At 37.7% G+C, this 21,621-nt stretch overlaps 1 protein-coding gene across 1 annotated transcript in view; it reads left to right on the forward strand.

Moving 5' to 3' along the window:
• The window catches only part of KIF13B (kinesin family member 13B), a 267,035-nt gene that overhangs the window by 210,716 nt on the left and 34,698 nt on the right, over positions 1 to 21,621 (forward strand). The window contains exons 32-35 of the mRNA XM_056813715.1: positions 471 to 563; positions 9,540 to 9,692; positions 10,442 to 10,519; positions 11,418 to 11,471. Of these exons, the coding sequence (XP_056669693.1) occupies positions 471 to 563; positions 9,540 to 9,692; positions 10,442 to 10,519; positions 11,418 to 11,471 (378 nt within the window). The remainder of the gene's footprint in view (positions 1 to 470; positions 564 to 9,539; positions 9,693 to 10,441; positions 10,520 to 11,417; positions 11,472 to 21,621) is intronic.

Here is a 21,621-nt window from a genome sequence, read left to right on the forward strand (position 1 = left end):
ACAATGACCATGCACTCGTAAATCATTTTTCATACTGATCCTGCTTTGGTAAAGAATTTAATGACTGATCTTGTCAATATTCATGGCATAAGATGTCCATCGTGCTGGGGAGCCGGAGACAGAAAGGGAAAAAAAGCGTAAGATTACAAGCCCTTGTTTCAGTCTTGCTTAGGAGGTTGTTTTGCCACAGCAGAATTTCTCACCTTGGAAGCAACTTTGAACTAGTTGTCTCATGTCTCATAGTTAGTTAGAAGCAGGACTTCTCCTTTTGTTTCATATAGTGTCCGTTAAACATGATAGTCCCAAATATAAAATAGAAGAAATAATCGACTGGTTCCTTCAGGGAAAATAAAAGGAATAGAGTGATTTTTATTTAATGTGAATCCATTCTTTACAATATATGATTAAGGAATATAACCATAATTTTGTCAGGTAGGGAAAACATGTCCTTCCATTTTATTTTCATCTAGGGTTTTGCTCAAAGTCTCCTAAAAAAGATGTCTCATCGAAGTTCCATTCCTGGCTGTGGAGTCACATTTGAAATTGTCTCCAATATCCCAGAGGTAAGTGATCAGATAAAATAAAAATTTGCCAAATATTTAAAGGAACCCATTGTGGATAGTAATGAAATCACAAAATCAGAATTTCAGGTGTGTATGAAAAGAAATATTTTAGAAAATCTTAAGAGAAACCAGTCAACAAACATCTATTAACTATTTACTGTGTGGGGCAGCTGGTGGGTTTGTGGATATGGTGTCAGACCTGGAGAAAGGAGGTCCTGGGTTCAAATATGGCCTCAGATACTTCCTAGCTATGTGACCCTGGGCAAGTCACTTAACTATAATTGCCTAGCCCTTACTGTTCTGCTTTGGAACTGATTATTAGTATAAATTCAAGGTAGAAGATAAAGGTTTAAAAAAAAAAAGATCTATTTGCTGTGTGCCAGGCATACGCACAGTAAGTATTTAATTCTCTTAAATTTAAGGATTTTTTAAAAATAAGGAAAAACCTTTGCCCCCAAGAAGCTTATATACTAACATATATAGTAATATATGTATAAACCATGTATGTGATTAGAGATATACAAGACCCCCAAATTGTTGTAAGGTAATGCTAGAAAGAAAAGCATTAATACTTGGGAGGTTGTATAGGAGAGGGATCTCCTGATGCTGGATGGTGGAGGAGGTAACATTTGACTGAGTCTGGAAGGAAACCAGGGATTTTCAGATTCAGAGGTAAGGAGGGAAAGCACTTAAGAATGGAGGCCAGCTAGTATGTGAATGGAGCATAGTGTCTTAGGAACAGCAAGGAGGCCAGCATAGTTGGATAGTAGAGTCCATAGAGGAGAATAGAGAGGAAGAAGACTCAGAAGGAACCTGTTGTGATGAGATTTTTAAATGTTAAACAAAGGAGCTTATATTTCATTCTGTAAGTAATTGAGAACCCTGGGAATTTATTGAGTCTGGAAGAGAATGGTGATGATACCATAGTCAGGGCTCTCTGTGCTTTAAGAAAAAATCATTGACCACTTTATGGAGGATGAACTAGAATGGAGAGAGATTTGATTCAGGGAGATAAAATAGTAGGTTGTTTCAGTAGTCTATATTAGAAGGGATGAGGACTTAAACTAGTATGGTAGCTATGGAAGGATAAGAAACTAGACAACTATAAGAGATATGACAGATAGAAACAATATTTGGCAATTGATTGAATATGTAGTATTAGTGGTAATGAGGAGAGAATACCAAGCTTTTGAAGTAGGGTGACTGGCTGGATGGTGGTATCCTTGAACATTAACAGATAAGTTTGGAAGAGGAATGTGTTTGAAGGAAAAGATAATGAATTATTTTAGGCATCCTTAGTTTGTTATGCCTTGGGATTAACTTGTTCAAAGAGTTGAATAAAGAGTTGTTGATATAAGCTTAGACCTCAAGACATAGACTTGGGCTAGATATATAGATTTAGGAATCATGTAGTATAGCAAATATAATTGAACTCATGAAAGCTGATGAAATTACCAAGGGAGATAGTGTAGATAGAGCAGCAAACTTTTTGGTCTTAGAACTTCTTTATATTCTCAATAATTATTGAGGCCTTCCTCAAAGAAGTTTTATTTACATGGGTTATATCTATTGATATTTACTGTATTTAAAAGTTATAACATCATAGCATTATTATGAAAATTGTTTGACTTCACAGAGCTCTTAAATGGATCTTGGGGACATGGATTCCTGTAAGATTACAAATTAAATCCAATACTCCAAGTATGATATTTTATAAGAATTTTATTAATAATAACTTGAAGTAGAAAAAATAAAAAACCATGAGTAGAGAGAGAGAGAGAGATAACATGACTCCGGTGGAGCGGAAGAGGAGGAGAGTGTGGGAAGAAAAAAGGCGGGGTTATAGCAAACTTTTATCCAATAGAACATAAGGGTACAACTTGCAGACGACAGAAAAAGGATGCTGGGAAATGGAATTCAGGGGTACAAAATTTACACATGCTCCCTGTGATCCTTTGGGATACTAGTCTCCCCAAGGGATCATTTAAACATAGCAAACTTAACTAATGGTATATACATTATTGTAGTTTCTAAAGGGAAATTACACTAATTTGGGGACAAAAGGGAAATAAAAGAGAAAAAGAACAAAAACCAATGATTGCTCTATTAACAAAAAATCCAATTTGTGGGTAGTCCCCTTTGGCCTAAGAGTGTACATTCAAAATAAATGCATTCACCACCCCACCCCCCCCCACACACACACAGTTAAATTCACCACATCCCAAAGTTCACTCTGCATCTTTTGGTGCAGTGTGTAGTTTAAACAAGCATTATTATGACACCTTCTCCAAACAGTTCACTTTCTTGATTCGGGGAGGTAGCAAGTTTCTTATCCTAAAATTTCTGTCAAAAGAATTTAAACTTTGCATTATAGGATAATATATTCCCCCTGAGGAAAATGTTGACAAACACAGCGATCATTCAGGGATACATGGCTGAGTTATGAGGCATATGAATCAATTGCCAAAAGAAAATCAAAACCATAAAAAAATCCAAATAAAAGAGAAAAAATAACTTCTGGATAAAATATAAACTTATGTATAAAAATTCTAAGTATGGAAAAATAAACCTATAACATGTCCTTGAATCAAGGCCCAATTAAAGTGATTTATGTCACGTAAGCTTGTAGTAGCAATTATGCACTTACCCAGTCAGGAGCAAGGACTATAGAAAATTTGCCACACTATGAAAGAAGGAAAAGGGACTAGATTTTAGCATAAAATTGGAAATAGCATTCTATGGTCTAATTTTACCTTTTCTCTCAGGGATAAAGGAGCCAGGATGGCAGCCAAAGTTCAATACTTGGTAGAATGTGGTTTGGGGAAATCCTGCATTGTTATAACATATGTCAAATAGCCACAACCTCGAACCTCAAGCAAGTTCAAGTCCTCTTGTTTTGGCTTAGAATCTCATCAATCCCACTGAGATTGGTTGGTCTCTTTGACTGTGTGCTCAATTGGCACTTTTCAGGTTCTCTTTGTGCTTCTTTGGCATTGTGCAGTAGCTCTTTTTGTAACCCCTTCTCCTGGAATCAGACCCAATCATCAAGCAAAGTCCCATAATTTTAAAATAATCAATGGCACTATTTCTATAGTCTAAAGCTTTTGGGTATGCATTGACATTAGGGTTAATGGACATTTTAACTTACCCTAGTGCAAAATGAAAAAAAACCCTTAATACTGGTAATATGTGCTTCAAGTACAAAAAAATTAGAGAAAAAAGAAAATTCAAACACTGTATTGCACATGCAAGGGAAAAGAATAATGAAAGAGATGTTTTAAAATAAAAAAATATATAGTTTACATTCAATGACACAGTGTCAGCCAAGGAGAGGTAGAATACAAAGGTTTCTCACCCAAAAATGAGATCCATTTCCTTTTTAACTTGGTCATGACCCACAGTGTGAGTGCAAATGATTTTCACTGAGTAACAGCTTTATAAAACACTAGTAGAACAGATAATGCACATTCAAAAAAGTACCAAATTTCCCCAAATTCACAATAGCCCAGTTAATGATAATAGCAAACAAACTCACTATCATTATGATTCACATGAGTTTCTGTGTGACATTTAAAAACCTTTGAAGCTAATGGATACTTGTCACAAGTTCTCCAGATGTAGCAAATCTTTCAACCTTGGCTGAGATATTTTTAAGAAAGTCTGTTACTGCCACTATTCCAAAATTTGGCAGAGGAGCCCAGAAAAACCTCTGTACTGCTGATAAAAACCTTTTGGGTCTAAAACATCACCAAAAATTTGGATCATTCTGGTGGAAGGGTAGAGTAAGCTGAAGAGTTACAAAAACAAAAACGAAAACACACACACACACACACACACACACAAACCCATTTAGAAACTACTAGGCTTCCCACCTTCACACCTCCTGGATGAAATTATAACTCATTTCAGGGTAACCAAGCCCTTTTTCAGGAACCTCCCTCCCTCTAGTATGAGACTATAACAGTGCAAAAGACCTGTCTCCAGTATATCCCACCCATTTCAGGAGCCAAGGACAATAGTGAAAATCACTTCAGACATCTCATCCATTATATTTTTAATAAATGTGGAGATGGGGAATACAATAGTGCTATTGCAGTTTATTTCAACTACAAATGGCCCCTTACCTCTTGTTACAAAGAACTCAATGGCAGGCAAATGATCACTCAGAGGTAGGAATGCTATTAGATATCTAAAAATCACTTCTGAAGACCCCTTAAAATCAATTGAGTTATTTAGCTCATTAAATTCTCCAAAGGTTGTATATAGGTTGTAACCAGTTTGATGGGGTCCATCCATCATCATCTATGTGACAATTAACAAAGGCAAAAGGGGACAAAAAGCTGTTAAGGCAAAATGTGATCTCGATAGATCTGGTGATAAACCTAGCATCCATAAGGACCTATGGTTTTGCTACAGAAAAGAGTTTGTCCAAGTTGTTCAAGGACATTTACAATGGTATTATCTTCATTATAGTCTTAGGGGAAAGGTACAAATAATGACAATGTAACAGAGTATATAACTAATAGCCAAAATATAGTAGCTGTAGATGATTCAGTGTAACAGAAGATGTTAAATTAGATTAATATGTGAACTTAAAAAACAAAACTGAATCTTAAAACAAAAAGTTTGCAAATACAATAAGCATGTCAGGATACAGACACTGAATTGAAAAGTCTTTTTCTCCAATTCCAATAGCCGTGTTACAAAAACTTGTTCACTATTTGGAGGTGGGGAAAACCCCACAAACAGTTAGTATCAGTAAAACAATGGAGTCTGAAAAGGCTTAAAATTCACCTCCAAATTCTTTTAAGGTTACTTCTCCACCCTGTATGATCATCCATTTTAATTCCTTTTGTAACACCTCTGGAGTTCCTCATACACACACTGGAAATAGAGTGGACATATCCCATATTGGGTGTTTTGCATTAACTGGGCAGGCCAAAATATCAAGGGAGTGTAGGGAGATGAGTATTCCTTTTGAATCCCAGGATTACCCAAGCTAATTGCAAGGGCAAGTGCACTGAGGAACACTAGGAAGAAAAGACATCCTAAAACTGGGAGGTATTTGAGGTTGGTAAGGCTCTCTGGAAACAGAAACTGTTTGAGATAGGCAAGAAACTGGGCCAAGCTTGCAATCTCTACTACCTGTCCATAGGTGGCACTATGCTGGTATGCACTGGATAGGAGTAAAAGCCTCACAAGGAATGTTTGGGAGAAGAGTTCTTCACCCACCCCCCACCCCCCACCCCCACCAGGGGTAAAACCAGTGGCTTGATACCTCAAATTTAACTCAATAGCAAAACAAAAAAGTATTACTTGAAGGCAAAGATAAGGGAAAAAAAAACTTCTTGGAGGTAGTTAAGAGGTTTTGAAAAGCCATTCTTCTGTTCCCTCCTCCCTAGTGTCAAAACTGCCAGGGAGAACAGTAAAGTATTTGAATATGAAACGTGGGTTTCTTTTGGTATTTTGGATCAGGAGAAAAAGGAAAAAAAATATCAGAGGTTTATTCCCAAAAACTTTAACTTCAATTCCACCTTTCCTCCCTGTTGTGTTGGGTTGTAGGGTGGAAAGGGTGGCAGGGGACATCCTCCCTGCTGAAGATTGGCTAGTGCATGCTTGAAACCCATGATGGGGGGTGGGGTGGATTTATATTTCACCCTCTGCACAGAACCAAGAAGGCACTTCCAAATAGGTCTTAGACCTCCCAGCACACCACAATGGTAGAGTGGCCAGGGCTAAAGGGAGAGATGTGTCTGTGTGAATAGCAGCAGAGGCAGCTTACATGAAGGGATGGGAGTAGCAGCAGGAGCAATTGTGGGGCTGGGAGTGTGCCAAGCATGGGGAGAGTCTCTCAGCTCTCATGATGGGTGGAGTTCCTACCACTGGAAAAACTTAGAATCTTTACTACAAGGCTATCTGAGTAAAAAAATTTTGAGAATTTTTTCCCCCTAATGGTCAGCCAGAAATGTAGATTAAAATTATATTCAATACTCCAAGTATTATATTTTATATGGGGGACAGGGAAGGGAAAAAAAGGCGGGATTACAGCAAACTTTTATCCAAAGAATATCCAAAGCACCTAAGGCTGCAATGTGGGTCTGACCGGAAAGGAATGCTGGTAAATGAAATCCAAGGGCACAAAATTCTATTAAATAATTCCCAGACCAGGATTCACTATTATAAAGAAAAGAGGGCAAGTGACTCAGAAAAGAGCTCATATGAGTTCTGTTTCTAAGAGTACTACTTTGATAGTATTTAATCAAATTAAATCCTTCTTTTGAAAACTAAATTCTTACCATTTCATGAAGAACACAGACATAATAACATTTTTCAGCAAAGAACTGTATTATTTGTTGTCAAGAACTATATTTTAAGATGCAACAAATGTGTAAAATGTTGATTAAACTCAATATTTGTGCAATTTTTGTTTTTTTAATGATCTCCTTTTGGAAATGTATCATTTCAATCATTTGTGGTCCTTAGATTCTGTAATTAGATTATATTCCATTGTTCATAATAACTTTTTAAGTAATGTATTAGAATTGGGATATTCAGCTCTTTCTTAGAACCCCCATGTTAAGATTTCTTTCTAGTCAAAATTATCTGGTTAGTCCTTCTAACTGAAGTATGTAATGAGCCCTCTCAAGCCTAAGGCCTCTTTTTGCTTTCCACATTGGCCTTTTCCATTGAAGTCTTTCTCTAAAAGATATTCTTGGGCTATTGTCAGTTTACTTGATTGTTTATGGCTTTTTAAATACTTGAGATTATCTTTATTCCCATATACTGATTGCTGTCCTACAATCTTTTTTGTGTCTTCTCAAGACTAATTGTAAATAATATAGAGTTTAGCTGAGGTTGAAAAAACTCTCACTAATACTGTGTCATGGTTTTTCCCCCTACTTGAGGCTTCCTTATCTTTTCACTTTTATTTAAAATGTATTTACTCCTCTTCACATGGTTTTCAAAGAAAACAATCATGTGAGAAATTGCTTAAGGATAAATAGCATAGCCCTAACTGGCAGGCTATGAGTATTCAACTTGTTAAAAAATATGAGTAGCCAAACTCCAATTTGGGAAATATTGTAAATAATATTTCCTCATTATAAAAATATTACAGATAAAAAGAAAGGAAAGTCCAAAGAAGAATTTCTGTTCTAATTCTAATTTAGATATGATTATTTGTTAAATTAAAATGAAACCCTGAGACAATAAATTTCATTACAACATGAAAGAGTTATGGTAAAACAAGGTTGAGGCCTACATTGTAGAAACTTATTTTAAAAAATCAGTATGATCTAAATAGAAGAGGAGTTTCTAAATTTGAGAAGCACAACTATAAGTTTCTTATAGTATACAAGTGATGCTAAGGAGGCAAAGCCAAAAATGAAACATTCCCTGTCCTCAAAGAGCATTCTCATTCAGCTGGGAAAGTTGTTCAACACAGCTTAACAACTAATGCCACGTTATAGTTATTTACCAGGTTTGTTCAGAACAAGCTGTTACTTAAATATAGACACTCTCCAGTTTATGAATACTGAACTGGGAAGTATCTCTCATGTATGAGTGGCTGAAAGTCTTCACATGCAAACAGTGAGAGATATGAGAGATGTTTTCCTGAAGCAGTTGAGTTTCTATATCCATGAAAGGGGAACCAGTGTACCCTGCAACTGCCATGGGAGAAGATACATTCCAAGAGAACATCTTTGTTGTAGCTTCAAGCTCTTGAGGCCCAATATTTGTTGAGAGAATTGAACATGATCCCCCACTTCCCTCCAGTCTCAGGTTTCTTAACTGCTCCCTCCCTCCTCTCTTTCCCTCCTTCCCTCCCTCCCTTCCCCCCTCCCTCCCTCCTTCCTTCCTGCCTTCCTTCCTGCCTTCCTGCCTTCCTGCCTTCCTGCCTGCCTGCCTGCCTTCCTGCCTTCCTGCCTTCCTGCCTTCCTGCCTTCCTGCCTTCCTGCCTGCCTTCCTGCCTTCCTGCCTGCCTTCCTGCCTGCCTTCCTCCCACTCCCTCCCTCCGTCTCTCTCTCCCTCCCTCCGTCTCTCTCTCCCTCTCTCTTTCTCTCTCTCCCTCTCTCCCTTACCTTCCATCTTAGAATAAGTATTGTGTATTTGTTACAAAGCAGATAGATGGTAAGCGGTAGGCCAGTGATGGCAAACCTTTTAGACCCCAAGTGCCCAAAATGCAACCCTCGTGTCACATGTGAGCCCTGCCTTACCCCAGACAGGAGAGGGAAGAAGCGCTCCCATTGGGCTGCTGGGCAGAGGGGTGAGGCATGGGAGAAATGTCCTCAGGCATGATGGAGAGGGGGAGGGAAGCAGCCTCCTCTGGCATATATGCCATGGGTTTGTCAACATGGGGCTAGGCAATGGGGGTTAAATGACTTGCCTAGGGCCACATAGCTAGAAGTGTCTGAAATTGGATTTGAGCCTATGATATCCTGTCTCTGAGCATCCCTCAATCACTGAGCCACCCAGCTACCCGTGCTCCCCACAACAGCCTAGCTTTTTTAATCACATCTTTCTGGTGTCCTCCATCTCTTCAGCCTTCTGATTTCTTCAGCATCCTCCCTTGCTCCCTTAACCTTTATAGTAGAGAAACAATTCTACATGATTATACTGATCTAGCTCAATGACAGTGCTACATGCACACACGCACAGAGGTGTGTGTGTGTATACATAGATCATATATTGTATAGATAGTACAAAACATATAGTATGTTTCAATGACAAATTAAATAAAATTGTGGGGCTATCCTGGGATCCTAATAAACCACTTTTATCATGTTTTTCCTATGAAAAAATGTATTTCATGTTACAGTAACTGATTTATAAATGAGTTTTTTGGAATATAATCCACTTAATTTGAGGCTTTTTTATATGTACTTATCCCTCTTATTGTACAAACCGAGACATTTTAAAAATAGTTCCACTAGGGGAGTTATTAATTTTAATGGAGAACAATTTTCCATTTTCCAGGATGCTCAGGGTGCAGAGGAACGAGAAGCATTAGCAAGAATGGCAGCTAATGTTGAAAATCCAGCCTCAGCAGACTCAGAAGCCTATATTGAAAAATACTTGCGAAGTGTCTTAGCTGTTGAAAACCTTCTTACTTTAGATCGTCTTCGTCAGGTCTGATGATAGCATAACCCAACTTGGTTATTGTTGTGGGTTTCTTTTTTAAATGCCTGAGGATGATGATGATTGTGATTGCAATTGTTTAGCTGAATTAAATACATTCACTTCAACCTGTCAGTCACTAAATCTCTCAGTACATTAGTTTCATTGGGAAAATTACTTCTGAGAAGATTGGGTGGGAACATAGGATTTCATTTATTTTTGCCAGAAAAAGTGTTTTCAGAGCTCTTTAAAAGACAGTACTATTGCTGACCATGTCCAAAATTTTTTAACAGGGTCCTTATCTTGACTAAGCAGAAATGCTCATTGCAGAGTTAGGGTCTCCTAAATAAGTAGATTTCTAGAAATGTTTAATAAGAATGGAATCAAATAAAAAAATCTGGAAGTAATCTGCAAACCTCATTTTAGCTACTAGTTTCAAGCCTTTTAACAGAATTACTAATAAAATACAAAATGTAACTTTCAGATTCTTTTTTTCTCCTGACTACTTTCTGGTCAGTGAAATGACAAATACCCTGATGGTAGAAGAAGGAAAAGCACATGGATTATGTAATCCTCAGACTATCTAATTGATTACTTAGTAGTTTAAAGTTGACGGTAATTAGGTACTTTGGGCATAAGAGTAAGAGATATTACTTGAATGATTTTGTATGCATTTATGTCTGTGGTGGGCCAAAGGGAAAACTTGATCTGAGAAATACTTCTGATGTGAATTTTTCTCATTATGGATTTATAATTCACAGGAAGTTGCTGTGAAGGAACAACTAACGGGAAAAGGAAAGCTGAATAGGAGGAGTATTAGCTCTCCAAATGTGAACCGAGTAAGCTTATTAATGTTCTTTCCTTCTAAATTAGGGAACAGATGAAATGTTGAGGGGATGGAATATGAGATGCATTAGCAAGGGAAGAGAACTCTTGCTTCTTCTGGACATGTAAAGGTTGCTGGATGAGGTATTGACAGCTTAGTTCTAATCCTAGTTTCGTTGCTCAGTAGCAGGCATATGCCCTTGGGCACTGTATCATTTGCTGTTGCAGAGGAAGCACTTGATTTGGAATTAGAAGGTCTGGATCTGAGTTTTAAGACCTTGGTGTTGAACCTCATTTATCTGTAATCTAGACATGGTAATATTTGTACTTCCAACCCCAAAGGGTCAGAGGGAAATGCTCTTATAAGCTATCAAGCAATAAGTAAATGGGAGCAATTTCTTATATAGCGTAAAGACTGTTGAACTCTGATTCTAATCAACTCTTCTACCTACTGTGTGAGTCTAGGCTTGCAAATGGTTCACTATCTGAAACCAATATGATTTTATTAATTGAAATGGCTATAGAGGAAGGTACATTACCATTTCTCTTGCTAAGAACCTAAGAACCATGGACCTTTTAATCTGACATATAGCTAAAGTCCTTTATGTCTTGTCTCTCCACATTAGAATGTGAGGTCTTTGAGAGCTGGATTATCTTTCTTGACTTTGTTTCTTTAGCATTTAGCTGAGTGCTTTGCATACAGTAAGTGCTTAATTACTGTTTTTCATTCATTTATTCAGAGTTTGGTATTTCAACAGTTTTGCCTGTTCCTAAGCTATAAAAGGGTTTAAACTAAATTATCTCTGGCATCTCCTCCAACTCTAATATTCTATCAGTCCCACATTTTTAATGAATATTAAATTCATGTTCATGTAAAATCAACCACTCATGGTGTTATTTTTATCTTTTCAGCTCTCTGGAAGCCGACAAGATCTTATTCCAACTTACAGTTTAGGTAGTAACAAGGTAAGCGTTTAATAATCCTTTTTTTTTTCTAATAAGAGGATTATTATGGAGATTTTAGAAAATAAACCCATTTTTCTTTTAAACTTCATCTCAAACATCACACACTTAATTTCCACATGCTAATTTCCTATGTGCCCCCTCAAACCCCCCTTTAATTCTCTTATACAGTACATGCAGAGATGAAGTGTGTATATTTTGAGAAAGGGGCTGGGTCTCTAAGTAGAAGACTTTGGTTTGATTCTCAGCTTCAATCTGTATGGGAATTGTGACCTTGAGTCACTTAACTTCCTTGAACTTGCTTTATTCATCTATAAAGTGGGATGGTAATTCTAGTACTTCACAGGGTTGAAGTTAGGCAAATGTTTTGTAAATCAGGGAGAGAGTGAGTGAGTCAGTGAGAGTGTGTGTGGGCATGTGTAGATCCTTCTAGACCCTTTTGTGATTGGGATGAAGAAATAATTTTTTAAGTAATCAATCTAAAGCATTATATGTAATTGCATATAAACAGGATATTCAACCCTAATTTTTACAGTAAATTAATTTTGTCATGATTGAAAACTTGTGAACAAAATTGGAATTACAATGGAGAAATTATGCTATTTCATTATTATATGTGTAACTGGTTATTTCGAAAAAATAATTTAAAATAAGGATAAATATTATGATGCAGTTAGCTTGTCATTCATTTGTTGACATAAACATATTAGTACAACTTTTCTCATTTAAATGACTTCCAAAAGTTAAAGAGTTCTTGGGTTGTGGTGGGATCAGTGAGTTTTTACATGTTTATTTTAAAACAGTTCAATATAATTGGTTTCTTTTTGTAATCCTTTCTGTTTTATACAATTAATAGCATTCTTCTAAAAGGGGATCCATCTGAGACTTCGACCAAACATGTTAAGAACCCTTGCTTTAAAGGAGAACATTCTGTGAAACTTATTCAATGTTTGTCACATATCACCATCTGGTATCACCCATTTTGAGTTTCTTCCAATTGAGGTCCTTGGTACTTTCTATGCTAGGCATTACAGATGCACACTATCAACTCACTGTTATTTCCCTATGGCTGATATAGTGCCAAACTCAACAAAAATTGTTATATTTTGTCCATAACTACTAAGTCTGCTAAGTGGTCAAATTTATATAAGAGTGGTTAACATAAGCCTATTTTATTAATTTGCTAATCCTTGATGGGCATTAGCCAGTTGATAGAGTGCTACATATCTCAACAGACCAACTTTGTCCAAGGAAGTTTCTATCCTTAAGTATATTTCTACTTTCTCCTTCCACTTAAAGCTTTTATTTTCAAGATAGTACCAAATAAGTATTGGAAAGAAATCATCAACAAATTCATCTTAGGAAAGACAGAGAATCTGTTTAAAGTTATCCAACTTGCTAAAATTACAGGAAAGAGTTATTATTTGTATTAATAAATATGGAGTCATAAGGCCTGAATTTGAAACCTCATTGCCACTTCCAATCTGTGTTTCTTTGGGCAAGTCTCTATTCCTCAGTTTCTTCATATATAAAATGAGAATAATGATCCCTCTAGTTCCTTTTTTCACAGGGCTTTTGTAAGGGACAAATGAGATGATTTAAGGTGCTTCTTAAATAATAAGGTGGTATCATTAAATGACTGCCTATTATCATATCTCACTAGGCCTCAGATTCTTCATCTACAAAATAAGATACCTGTCCTGCCTTTTTCATAGTGGAGTTGTAATAAAATAAAAATGTATGTGAAAGTGTTTTGAAAACTTAAGCAGTCAATAAACATGCAATACTTATCATTGAATCTTAGAGGGTGACCCTACCCAGCCCTTCCTCAGCGTGCCCACCTCACCACCCACAAAAGGGTTAGACTAAAATGTTATCTTCAGAAACTCTGATTGACAAATACCAATCTAGTTTAATGAAGGGTGGAATAAGCTTTCATGTGCTTATTTTTATCATTGCATTATACTCCATTATGTTATATCCTGGTCTTGCTAGTGTCTACAAAAGGGAAAGCCAAAAAGTAAGGGTTCCCTGTGTGGCGGACATGAGTATGTTTCCCTTGGCCGGATATTTCCTGAGTGAAGAAAAATACATTAAATTATAGCAGTTTATAGACTGAATTCCTCCCAAGTTCATCTTACTCCCTTTGTCCTTGTAATCGACTCACTAAGCAACCCATAACTATTAACTTGTCTTTTCTGGAAGGCTTTCTCTATGGACAAGGAAATGTGCTGACCATACAATATGAGAATTAGATTCACTGGGAAGTTATTGTCATCTAGAGAGAGAGAGAGAGAGAGAGAGAGAGAGAGAGAGAGAGAGAGACTCTCTTGTGAATTTAATCAGTGTGAATCAGTTCCCCACCCTGATCATGGAAGATATTGATAAAATTGAGTTCCTGAGCTTGCATATCTGTGGATCAGACCTTTAATATGAATCAGTCTCATCTAGGAGCTGTCAGTGTAGGAAACCCAGTCATTCTCTCTGTCCCCTTCCATCCTATTCATCCTTAACTGTTTTCTATTTATTTCTATCTGAAAAGAATGTTTTGCAGAGGGAATTACCACTGGGGTAGGGAGCTACTGCTGCCATGTCTCCCTACCTTCTCTTTTTGAGCAATAGGAGAATCCTCATCTCCTTTCAGTCACAGTGAGTTGTATTTGAGATGTGGACGCACCATATTTATAGCTCGTTCTTTTCCACTCCAACTCCAGATAGGGCATTGTCAGAAAACCTGGTAACTCAATCAATGTCAGATCCTATGGGCATTAGTTTCTGCTTCACTGTTCCTATGTCTCTGGGTACCCCAGTTTTCAGGCAGATATTCTTAGAAGAGTGGGTCTGTTGGAAGAGCTCTAAATCTGTGTTTGAATATTGCCCTGGCCACTGTGCCTGTGTGATCTTGGGCAAGTTTATATCACTGAATAAAATAATGGACTCCATTTTTTCATCTGTAAAATGAAGGGATTAGATCACATAACCTCACTTTCCTTTTTTGCTCTACTCTGCGATCCTAGGTGCTGTCCAAAAAACCCCTCTAATAATACATTTTACAAATCTGTCACCAAACAAAACCTTTTACAGACTAACTTTGGGAGTGACTAAATCATTTCATCCTTGGAGGTCCATTTTACTAATCTCCAGGGAAGCAAGCCAGAAATCAGTAGTACATTGAAGCGCTGGCTTCCCCTCTATGTTTGCAGCTTCTCTCCCTGTGTCTCCCCCAAAGAGTCTTTGGGTCCATACATATTTGTCTCCCGGAGCTTGTCTCAGAATCTCCTCTGTCAGGATCCACATCTTTTTCATAGGTAGCCACATACAAAACACCTTAGGCTTATTTGGAAGCCTGGTTACATAGTCAAATAAAAGAGAGCATGTTTGGCTCATGCTTGACGTGTTAAGTCTTATTTCAGCAACAAGATTCAAAAGGAGAGAAAAGTCTGCTGGTCACAGGTCTCCGACCAGAGGCTCCGTAAAACCATTTGTTTTATCAAGTCAGAAGTTCCAGTTTGAAAATCTGATTGCTCTACATCTACAGGCCACGTTTCCCACTGCCCCCAGTCTCCCAGTAATCTTCATTTTTATTGAGTCCCCTGGGGTAGAGAAGAATAGTATGTGTGGGCTCTCTTTTTGACTTAGAACTTGTTCCAGGGAGAAAGAGGCATCAGTGTGGTTCCGGGGAGCCTCTCTTTGTCTTAGGCAAGCAGATGGGGTTTGTGGATGTGGCTGCTTGGTGTGAGCAGAAGAATCGCCACCGATTTTGGCAGTGGAAACTTATTTTTCTAGTTGTGTTTGGGTGGGCTTGGGGCAACATTTTTTACTGAGCCACTTCTGAGGAAGGGCACCTAGTTGGTCAGAGTGGACTGGCAGTGGCTGGGGTTGGGAGAAGGCCTCTGGGACCACTTTCTAGATATTTTTATCTCTTTCTTAAGGTTGGGAGGAAGTTCCAGTTTTCATTCCCCTAAACAAGTCAGCTTTCTTGTTTCTAATGATAGCTCACATGCATAAAGTTTGTAAAACATTTGACATGTGGTCCTATTTGATATTCACAACAACCCTAGGGAAGTGGGTGTTACAGTCAGCATTATCAGTGAGGAGATTGAGATTGAGAGAAGCTAAGTGACCCACAGTGTCTGAGCCTGGATTTGAACTCAAGTCTTCTTGACTCTCAAGCTCTTTGCTACCAGGATGTCTAGTCTCTGATGTACGAATGAGAAGAAAGAGAGAAGGCTTGTTTTCTGAGCTAGCTGCCTAGTCTCTGGTGGATTGGGGGAAAAGGTTTGTTATCTGAGCTTCGAAATAGGTTAAGAACAGACAACATCCCCCAGCCCCTTGCTCAAAAATATCTTCTCTTAGCAATTCCAGATTGATTTGTATTAAATTTGTCTTTTAAAAGTGAAAAACCTGGGGGCAGCTGGGTGGCTCAGTGAATTGAGAGACAGGCCTAGAAGAGATGGGAGGTCCTGGGTTCACATCTTCCTTCAGACACTTTCCAGCTGTGTGACCCTGGGCAAGTCACTTGACCCCCATTGCCTACCCTTACTGCTCTTCTGCATTGGAGCCAATACATAGTATTGATTACAAGATGGAATGTAAGGGTTTAAAAAATAAATTAATGAAATGAATAAAAATGAAAAACCTTACCCCCAATCAGTCAGTTTCTTTGATGCTAGTTTTGCTAGATAAACAAAACAACCCTTTGATTTGGGAGTTATGATTGGTTGAAAGGTTCAGGTAGACGCGATGGCAAAAATCTGCCTTGGTGTGGCACCATAGGTTGCCAGTGCCTGAGTTAGGATAGTAAAACTAGTTTGCAAGGCCCAGTCTCCCCAGTCCAGCTTAATTTAGTTTCCAAATTCCATTTGTCTCTCACTAAATGGAATATGAAAATAAAGTGAGTTCAGTATGTGCCTGCTTATAGCAGGTCATAAGATTTAGAGTTCATGGAGTCCTCAGAGATAACCCAGTCCACCCCTCTTTATTTTCTTCATGATGTAATTGTGAGCTCTTCAAGGGAAAGTGACCTGCCCAAGGTCATCCAGGTAGTCAGCTACAAAACTGTTGTTCAGCCCCAAGTCTCCCTGCCAAATTCAATATTCTTTTCACTATATCACATTTCCTTTTTCCAGACTCTTAATCTCATTCTCATGGCTCTCAGTCTCTCCTAACTGCTATTTTTATTATGAGTAGATAAAGTAGAATTTTGGAATTTTTCTAGTGCTAGCATATCTAGAATCCACTTATTCTTCCTTTTCTCAGCCTTCCAGTATTATATTATTTTTATATCTTATGGTGACATAAAAAGCATTCTGATATTTGCTGAATTAAATTTAATTGAAGTAGGCAGCTCCTGAAGGCTTGATAAAATGAGTTCAGCTATGGCCAAATAAGCTACCTAATTTCTCTTTCCCTTTTATCCATTGGCAGCATGTTTTTTACTTTTGTTTAGTATACTAGAGAAAATATGCAGAGCCCAGATTTCAGATTAGGGTAGTGAGCATAAAATGGTAGTCTTTTACTTTGTAAATGGAATAAGATTAGGCAAACATAGAGAGGCAAAAAGAAAGCGGATCTCCTGTGATGTTACTTGTTTTCCAAAGTTTGTCAGATAAAGGAATTTTTAACTGAGATTTTCCTCCTTTTTTTTTTAAACATTAGCAATAAAAACAGACTGCTAAAGACAAGCTTCGTAAAGACTATTCTAAAGCTTTTCCACCATTCACTCCCCTTTAAAAATCTAAGCAGATTACTTTAATTCTTGCTTTTCTGAGATCAAGATCATTAGATTTGATCCCTCCCACCCCCTACCCCCCCAAATAGCTTCTCTGTATTTTCAGACAGGCTTTCACTTCTTATATAGGCTTTGCATACAGACCCATCAGAATTGACTAGGAGGAGAGCCAATGAAATCACATCTAGTAAATTATGCTATGGTTTCAGTAGCTCCAAGGTATTATTACTAAAAGAGTTTGCATTTTCCCATTGACTTCAGCTGGCATCATATGCTCCTATTGTTTGAAAGTCCTGGAACCAGGATTCTTATTGTATAAAAATTTAAAATGAAATTGAGCCAAAGGGCAATGGAAGGACTCCTCACGAGAAAGTATGTTATTTTTTTTTTGTATTATGCAATAATGATTACAAATGATAAATGGCATAAAAGATGTTCCAGATAAGTGTGATTGGATGAAGAAATGGATCGTTTATGAGGATATCAGGTGAATAGTTTCATTGCTGTACTGGCACCCACAAAATATGAAAATAATTTTACTCCTTCATTCTTTTTTTCTTTTAAAAGAAGAGATGATTTGCCTCCCTACTAAGGCTAATTCTTTCTCTGATCCCAATTCTTCCTACCCTTTATATTTTGATTTCACTCATCTCTTCCCTTCTCGGTGGCCTTCAGTCTCCCACCAGTACCCCTTTTTCCCCCCTTTCACTTTCATATGCTTCAATCTTTCCCCCAACTTAAAAAAATATTAGGGTCTCTCATATCCTTTAAAAACAATAAGCATACGTTCCCCAGCCCTGCTTCAAGATATAGACCTCTTTACTTTCCCCTGCATCTAGAATGAGTTCTTCCTCCTTACTTGTTCTCTCTTTAGCTCTTTTTGGTCTAGCTTTCATACCTATCACTCTCCTAAAATTGCTTGAAAATGTAACTCAGGAATGCTTTTATAAACATTTTACCCTCATTATTCTGAGTGAGGCCCAGTGTAGGCTAATCCAGTAATTAAAGTTTGTGTTAAAATCCAACAAGGCACTCAAGTCATAAAATGCAATAAAATATATTTTACTAATCAGAGTGTAAAGAGCACAATGTAAGAGTTAAAAAGATTTCAAAGACTCCTTCTCTCTGTACCTCCCCAGTAATCAGTCTGCTAGGTCAGCAAGTTACCCCCATGGCAGCAAATGCTCAGGTAACACTTCCAATCCAATCCCAATTCCCGTTTCATTGGCGTCTTATAAGCTTATAGAGTATGGAAAGCAGATAGCCTCCCTGCATCCTTAAAGGAGGCCCAGAGTATGCCTTTTGGGGAGGCAGGGGAAAGGAGACTTCTGCTGCTTCTGGATAACAGTGTACATGATACTCCTCTCCCATCCACATCCCCATGTAGCCCCTAAAAGAAGCAACAACAAAGAAAGTGGATGGGCAAACCATAGTGAAAATCAAAACACTATTCCTACCACACTTATCGTCTTTGACCTCTTAATATTTTTCAGTACTTGGCCATGCACTCTTTAAAAATTTTTTTAAACTCTTCTTTTGTCTTCTTTGACACTGTAGCATTTTGTACTTTTTTTCCAGATTCTTGCCTCTATAATTCTTCTTCCTGTTCTAACTCCTAAATATTGATTTTCTTCAGGGATCTTTAACTTTTTCTTTGGACATCTCATCCCATGGCATCAACTCTTAATTCTTTGCATTTGATTCTCTAATGTAATATTACTCTAGCTCTGAACTCCCTTCCAAGCTTCAGACCCCCATTTTCAACTGCATTTAGGAGTCTGGTGAGTAGCTCAAAGACAGTGTTTCCACAATTTGTTCGTACTCCTGATTTCCCTGGTTTGTTTTTGTTTTTGTTTGCTAATGGTTCCACTCTTCTATTATCCATGCTCAACATCTTTGTGTCTTTATCTCTCTCCCAACACTGAAATTTATTGCTTACGCTTCTAGAATTTTAACTCTCTTCAGTCTTTTCTTGCCTTTCCATTCATGCTGGCACATCCTACTTCAGGGCCTTTTCATCTCTCACTTAAAATAGTTCAATGGACTTCTAAGCATTCTCCCAGTTCATTTATATTGCACATATTTATGTAAAGTGTACGTGGCAAAATTAGGAAGAGTGGATGGAGTTGGGGAACCTGAAAAAGGGCGAATAAAGGCTATAAAGAAATAATTCCTAACAAGGATCAGGCTGACAAAAGAGGTCATAAGTTCCATGTCACTAGAGAGCTCCAAGCAAAGAGTGTAACTTTTGGGGTTTAGTAAAAAGATAAGACTTTGGGTTGGACTAAATGACCTTTGGCAGTAGTTTGCTAAGGCCAACTCAAACTGGCTGGTGAGAGCATCTCCCCACCCCCCCGGCCCCCACCCCAACCAAGAAAGGCTCAGAATCAAGGCTTGATTTATTGTTTGATATTGCTGATTGTCTAGACTTAAGAAAGTAGGAGAAAAGATGTTAACAATGCATAATAAAACAAACACACTTTAATTTTTTCTTTTCTCAGAGAACTGTTTGTTGGTGGTGGTTTTTTGAGGGGAGGAGATATTCCTATATAGCTCTTTATTAAACATTTGCTAGCTTGTAGTTCTTCAATTTTAGCATATGTCTTAGTGCCCCTGCTGCATTATAATAGCTCTTTGAGTGCAAAGACCAAGTCTTTTAAATCTCATGTATCTCTGTTAGCACTTAGTATAATGCCTTTACACATAGGAGGCACTATTGTCTGTTGAACCAAATTGATCACATAGTCAATGAAGTTGGTTAAAAAGAAAATCAACGTCTTATGGGGGTGATATGAAATGTATATGATCAGACTCTAAACACAAACTTCTTGAGGGCTATGAATGAGGAAAGATGATGAGGTGAAAAAAAATGATTAGCTTTTTCAGCATGGTGTTTCTAGAGACCTGAAATAATTGTCTAAAGAACATTTTTTGATGTTGAGTTAGTGAGTGCTGTTCATCATTGCTTTTTTTGTTATCCTTCCCTCTGAAACAAAATTCTATTCTCTTCCAAAGACATTTGAGAGATTAAGACATCCCCAGTCTTGGATGATAATTGCTGCACACAGTTGGCATGTCATCGTCCTCAAGGTTAAGAGAATTGCTAAGGTAGACTGATAGAAATGAAAACATTCTCCCATTTGTCATTATGGGCAGGGTTATAGATATGTTAAGATTATCAAAATTCTCTATATATTTCTTTTCTAGTGTTCTCTTTTGAAAGGTTTGGTGAGACGAGACATTAAGAGCTATTGCTCTTATTCAAGTCTACTGGTATCATTATTGGGGGGGGGGTGCTGCCAACTTGGAAAAATGAGCTGTGAAGTTAGTGGAGCCTTGAATGTGCATTGGAGAAAAGGTGACACCTGAGCTATTCGTCACTGGATGATTATACACCAAGCAGCAATGGTGTGGACTCTAAATCAGCTACTTAGTTTCCTTCTTAAGGGACACAGTGTGCCACAGTGTCAGCTGCCAGCCAAGAAGGAAAAATCTAGGATATAAAAATAAATCTATTCCAAAATTAAGTGAGATGTCTTAGAAACAACCTTGTATCAACTTGACACTGCATATATACTGAGCATGAATCTTTTTCCCCTGGGTTCAGAAGACCATTGACCTTAGCATTCAGTCTTATATGTAATAAACCAGAATACACAAAGCTTTAGCTTCCCGGACAAATAATTAGATATAAATATAAAAAAAGCTACATTAATATAACATTAAGTTATGTAAATCAAAGTGTGATTCATATCAGTGTGAACTATGTACAATGGAAAAGTTTAGATCTAATGGGTTCTCTGAGTGTCCAAATTTAGGTACTTACTACCTTGTACACCTGGTATAACTTGTTGACCTAAATACTTCCATTTCCCTAGCCCTGGTGATAATTTTCTAGGAATTTTGATTCAAATATTCCTTGAGCAGCTGCTGAAGTGTGCAGGACACTCACTATGCAGTGGAGGGTGGGGAATGGAAGGAGAGTGGGAGGGATTTACAAAGAAATTAGACAGGGTTCCTGGCCAGTGGGGCAGAGGGGTCAGTGAGGAGTTTTTCAATGTTGATTTAACGGATGCAGGTGATTCTATTACCCCTCCCCCCAAGAACTTTCAGAATTACAGAATATTGACTGGCACCAGGAATCCAAATGAGTTTTTAGAATTTTTAGGGCTAGGCATCTGGGATCCGAACTTGCCCTTGTTAGACAAAAGGCTTTTAAGTAGTGGGAGAGGCTCACAATTTCTTATCTGAAGGGAGATACCTATTTTGCTTAAGTTTCATGTCTATATTTTTGTCTTGTGTGTATGTTAATTACCTAATAAAGTTCAACAGAACCTCTGTTGGGGTTGAACAAAATTTCATCTTTCCCTAGGGAAAATTCATATTATTGATAGAGAGGAATCCAGGACTCATTATCCAATA

Source organism: Monodelphis domestica, chromosome 1 (assembly GCF_027887165.1).
Source record: "Monodelphis domestica isolate mMonDom1 chromosome 1, mMonDom1.pri, whole genome shotgun sequence".
Classification (NCBI taxonomy): domain Eukaryota; kingdom Metazoa; phylum Chordata; class Mammalia; order Didelphimorphia; family Didelphidae; genus Monodelphis; species Monodelphis domestica.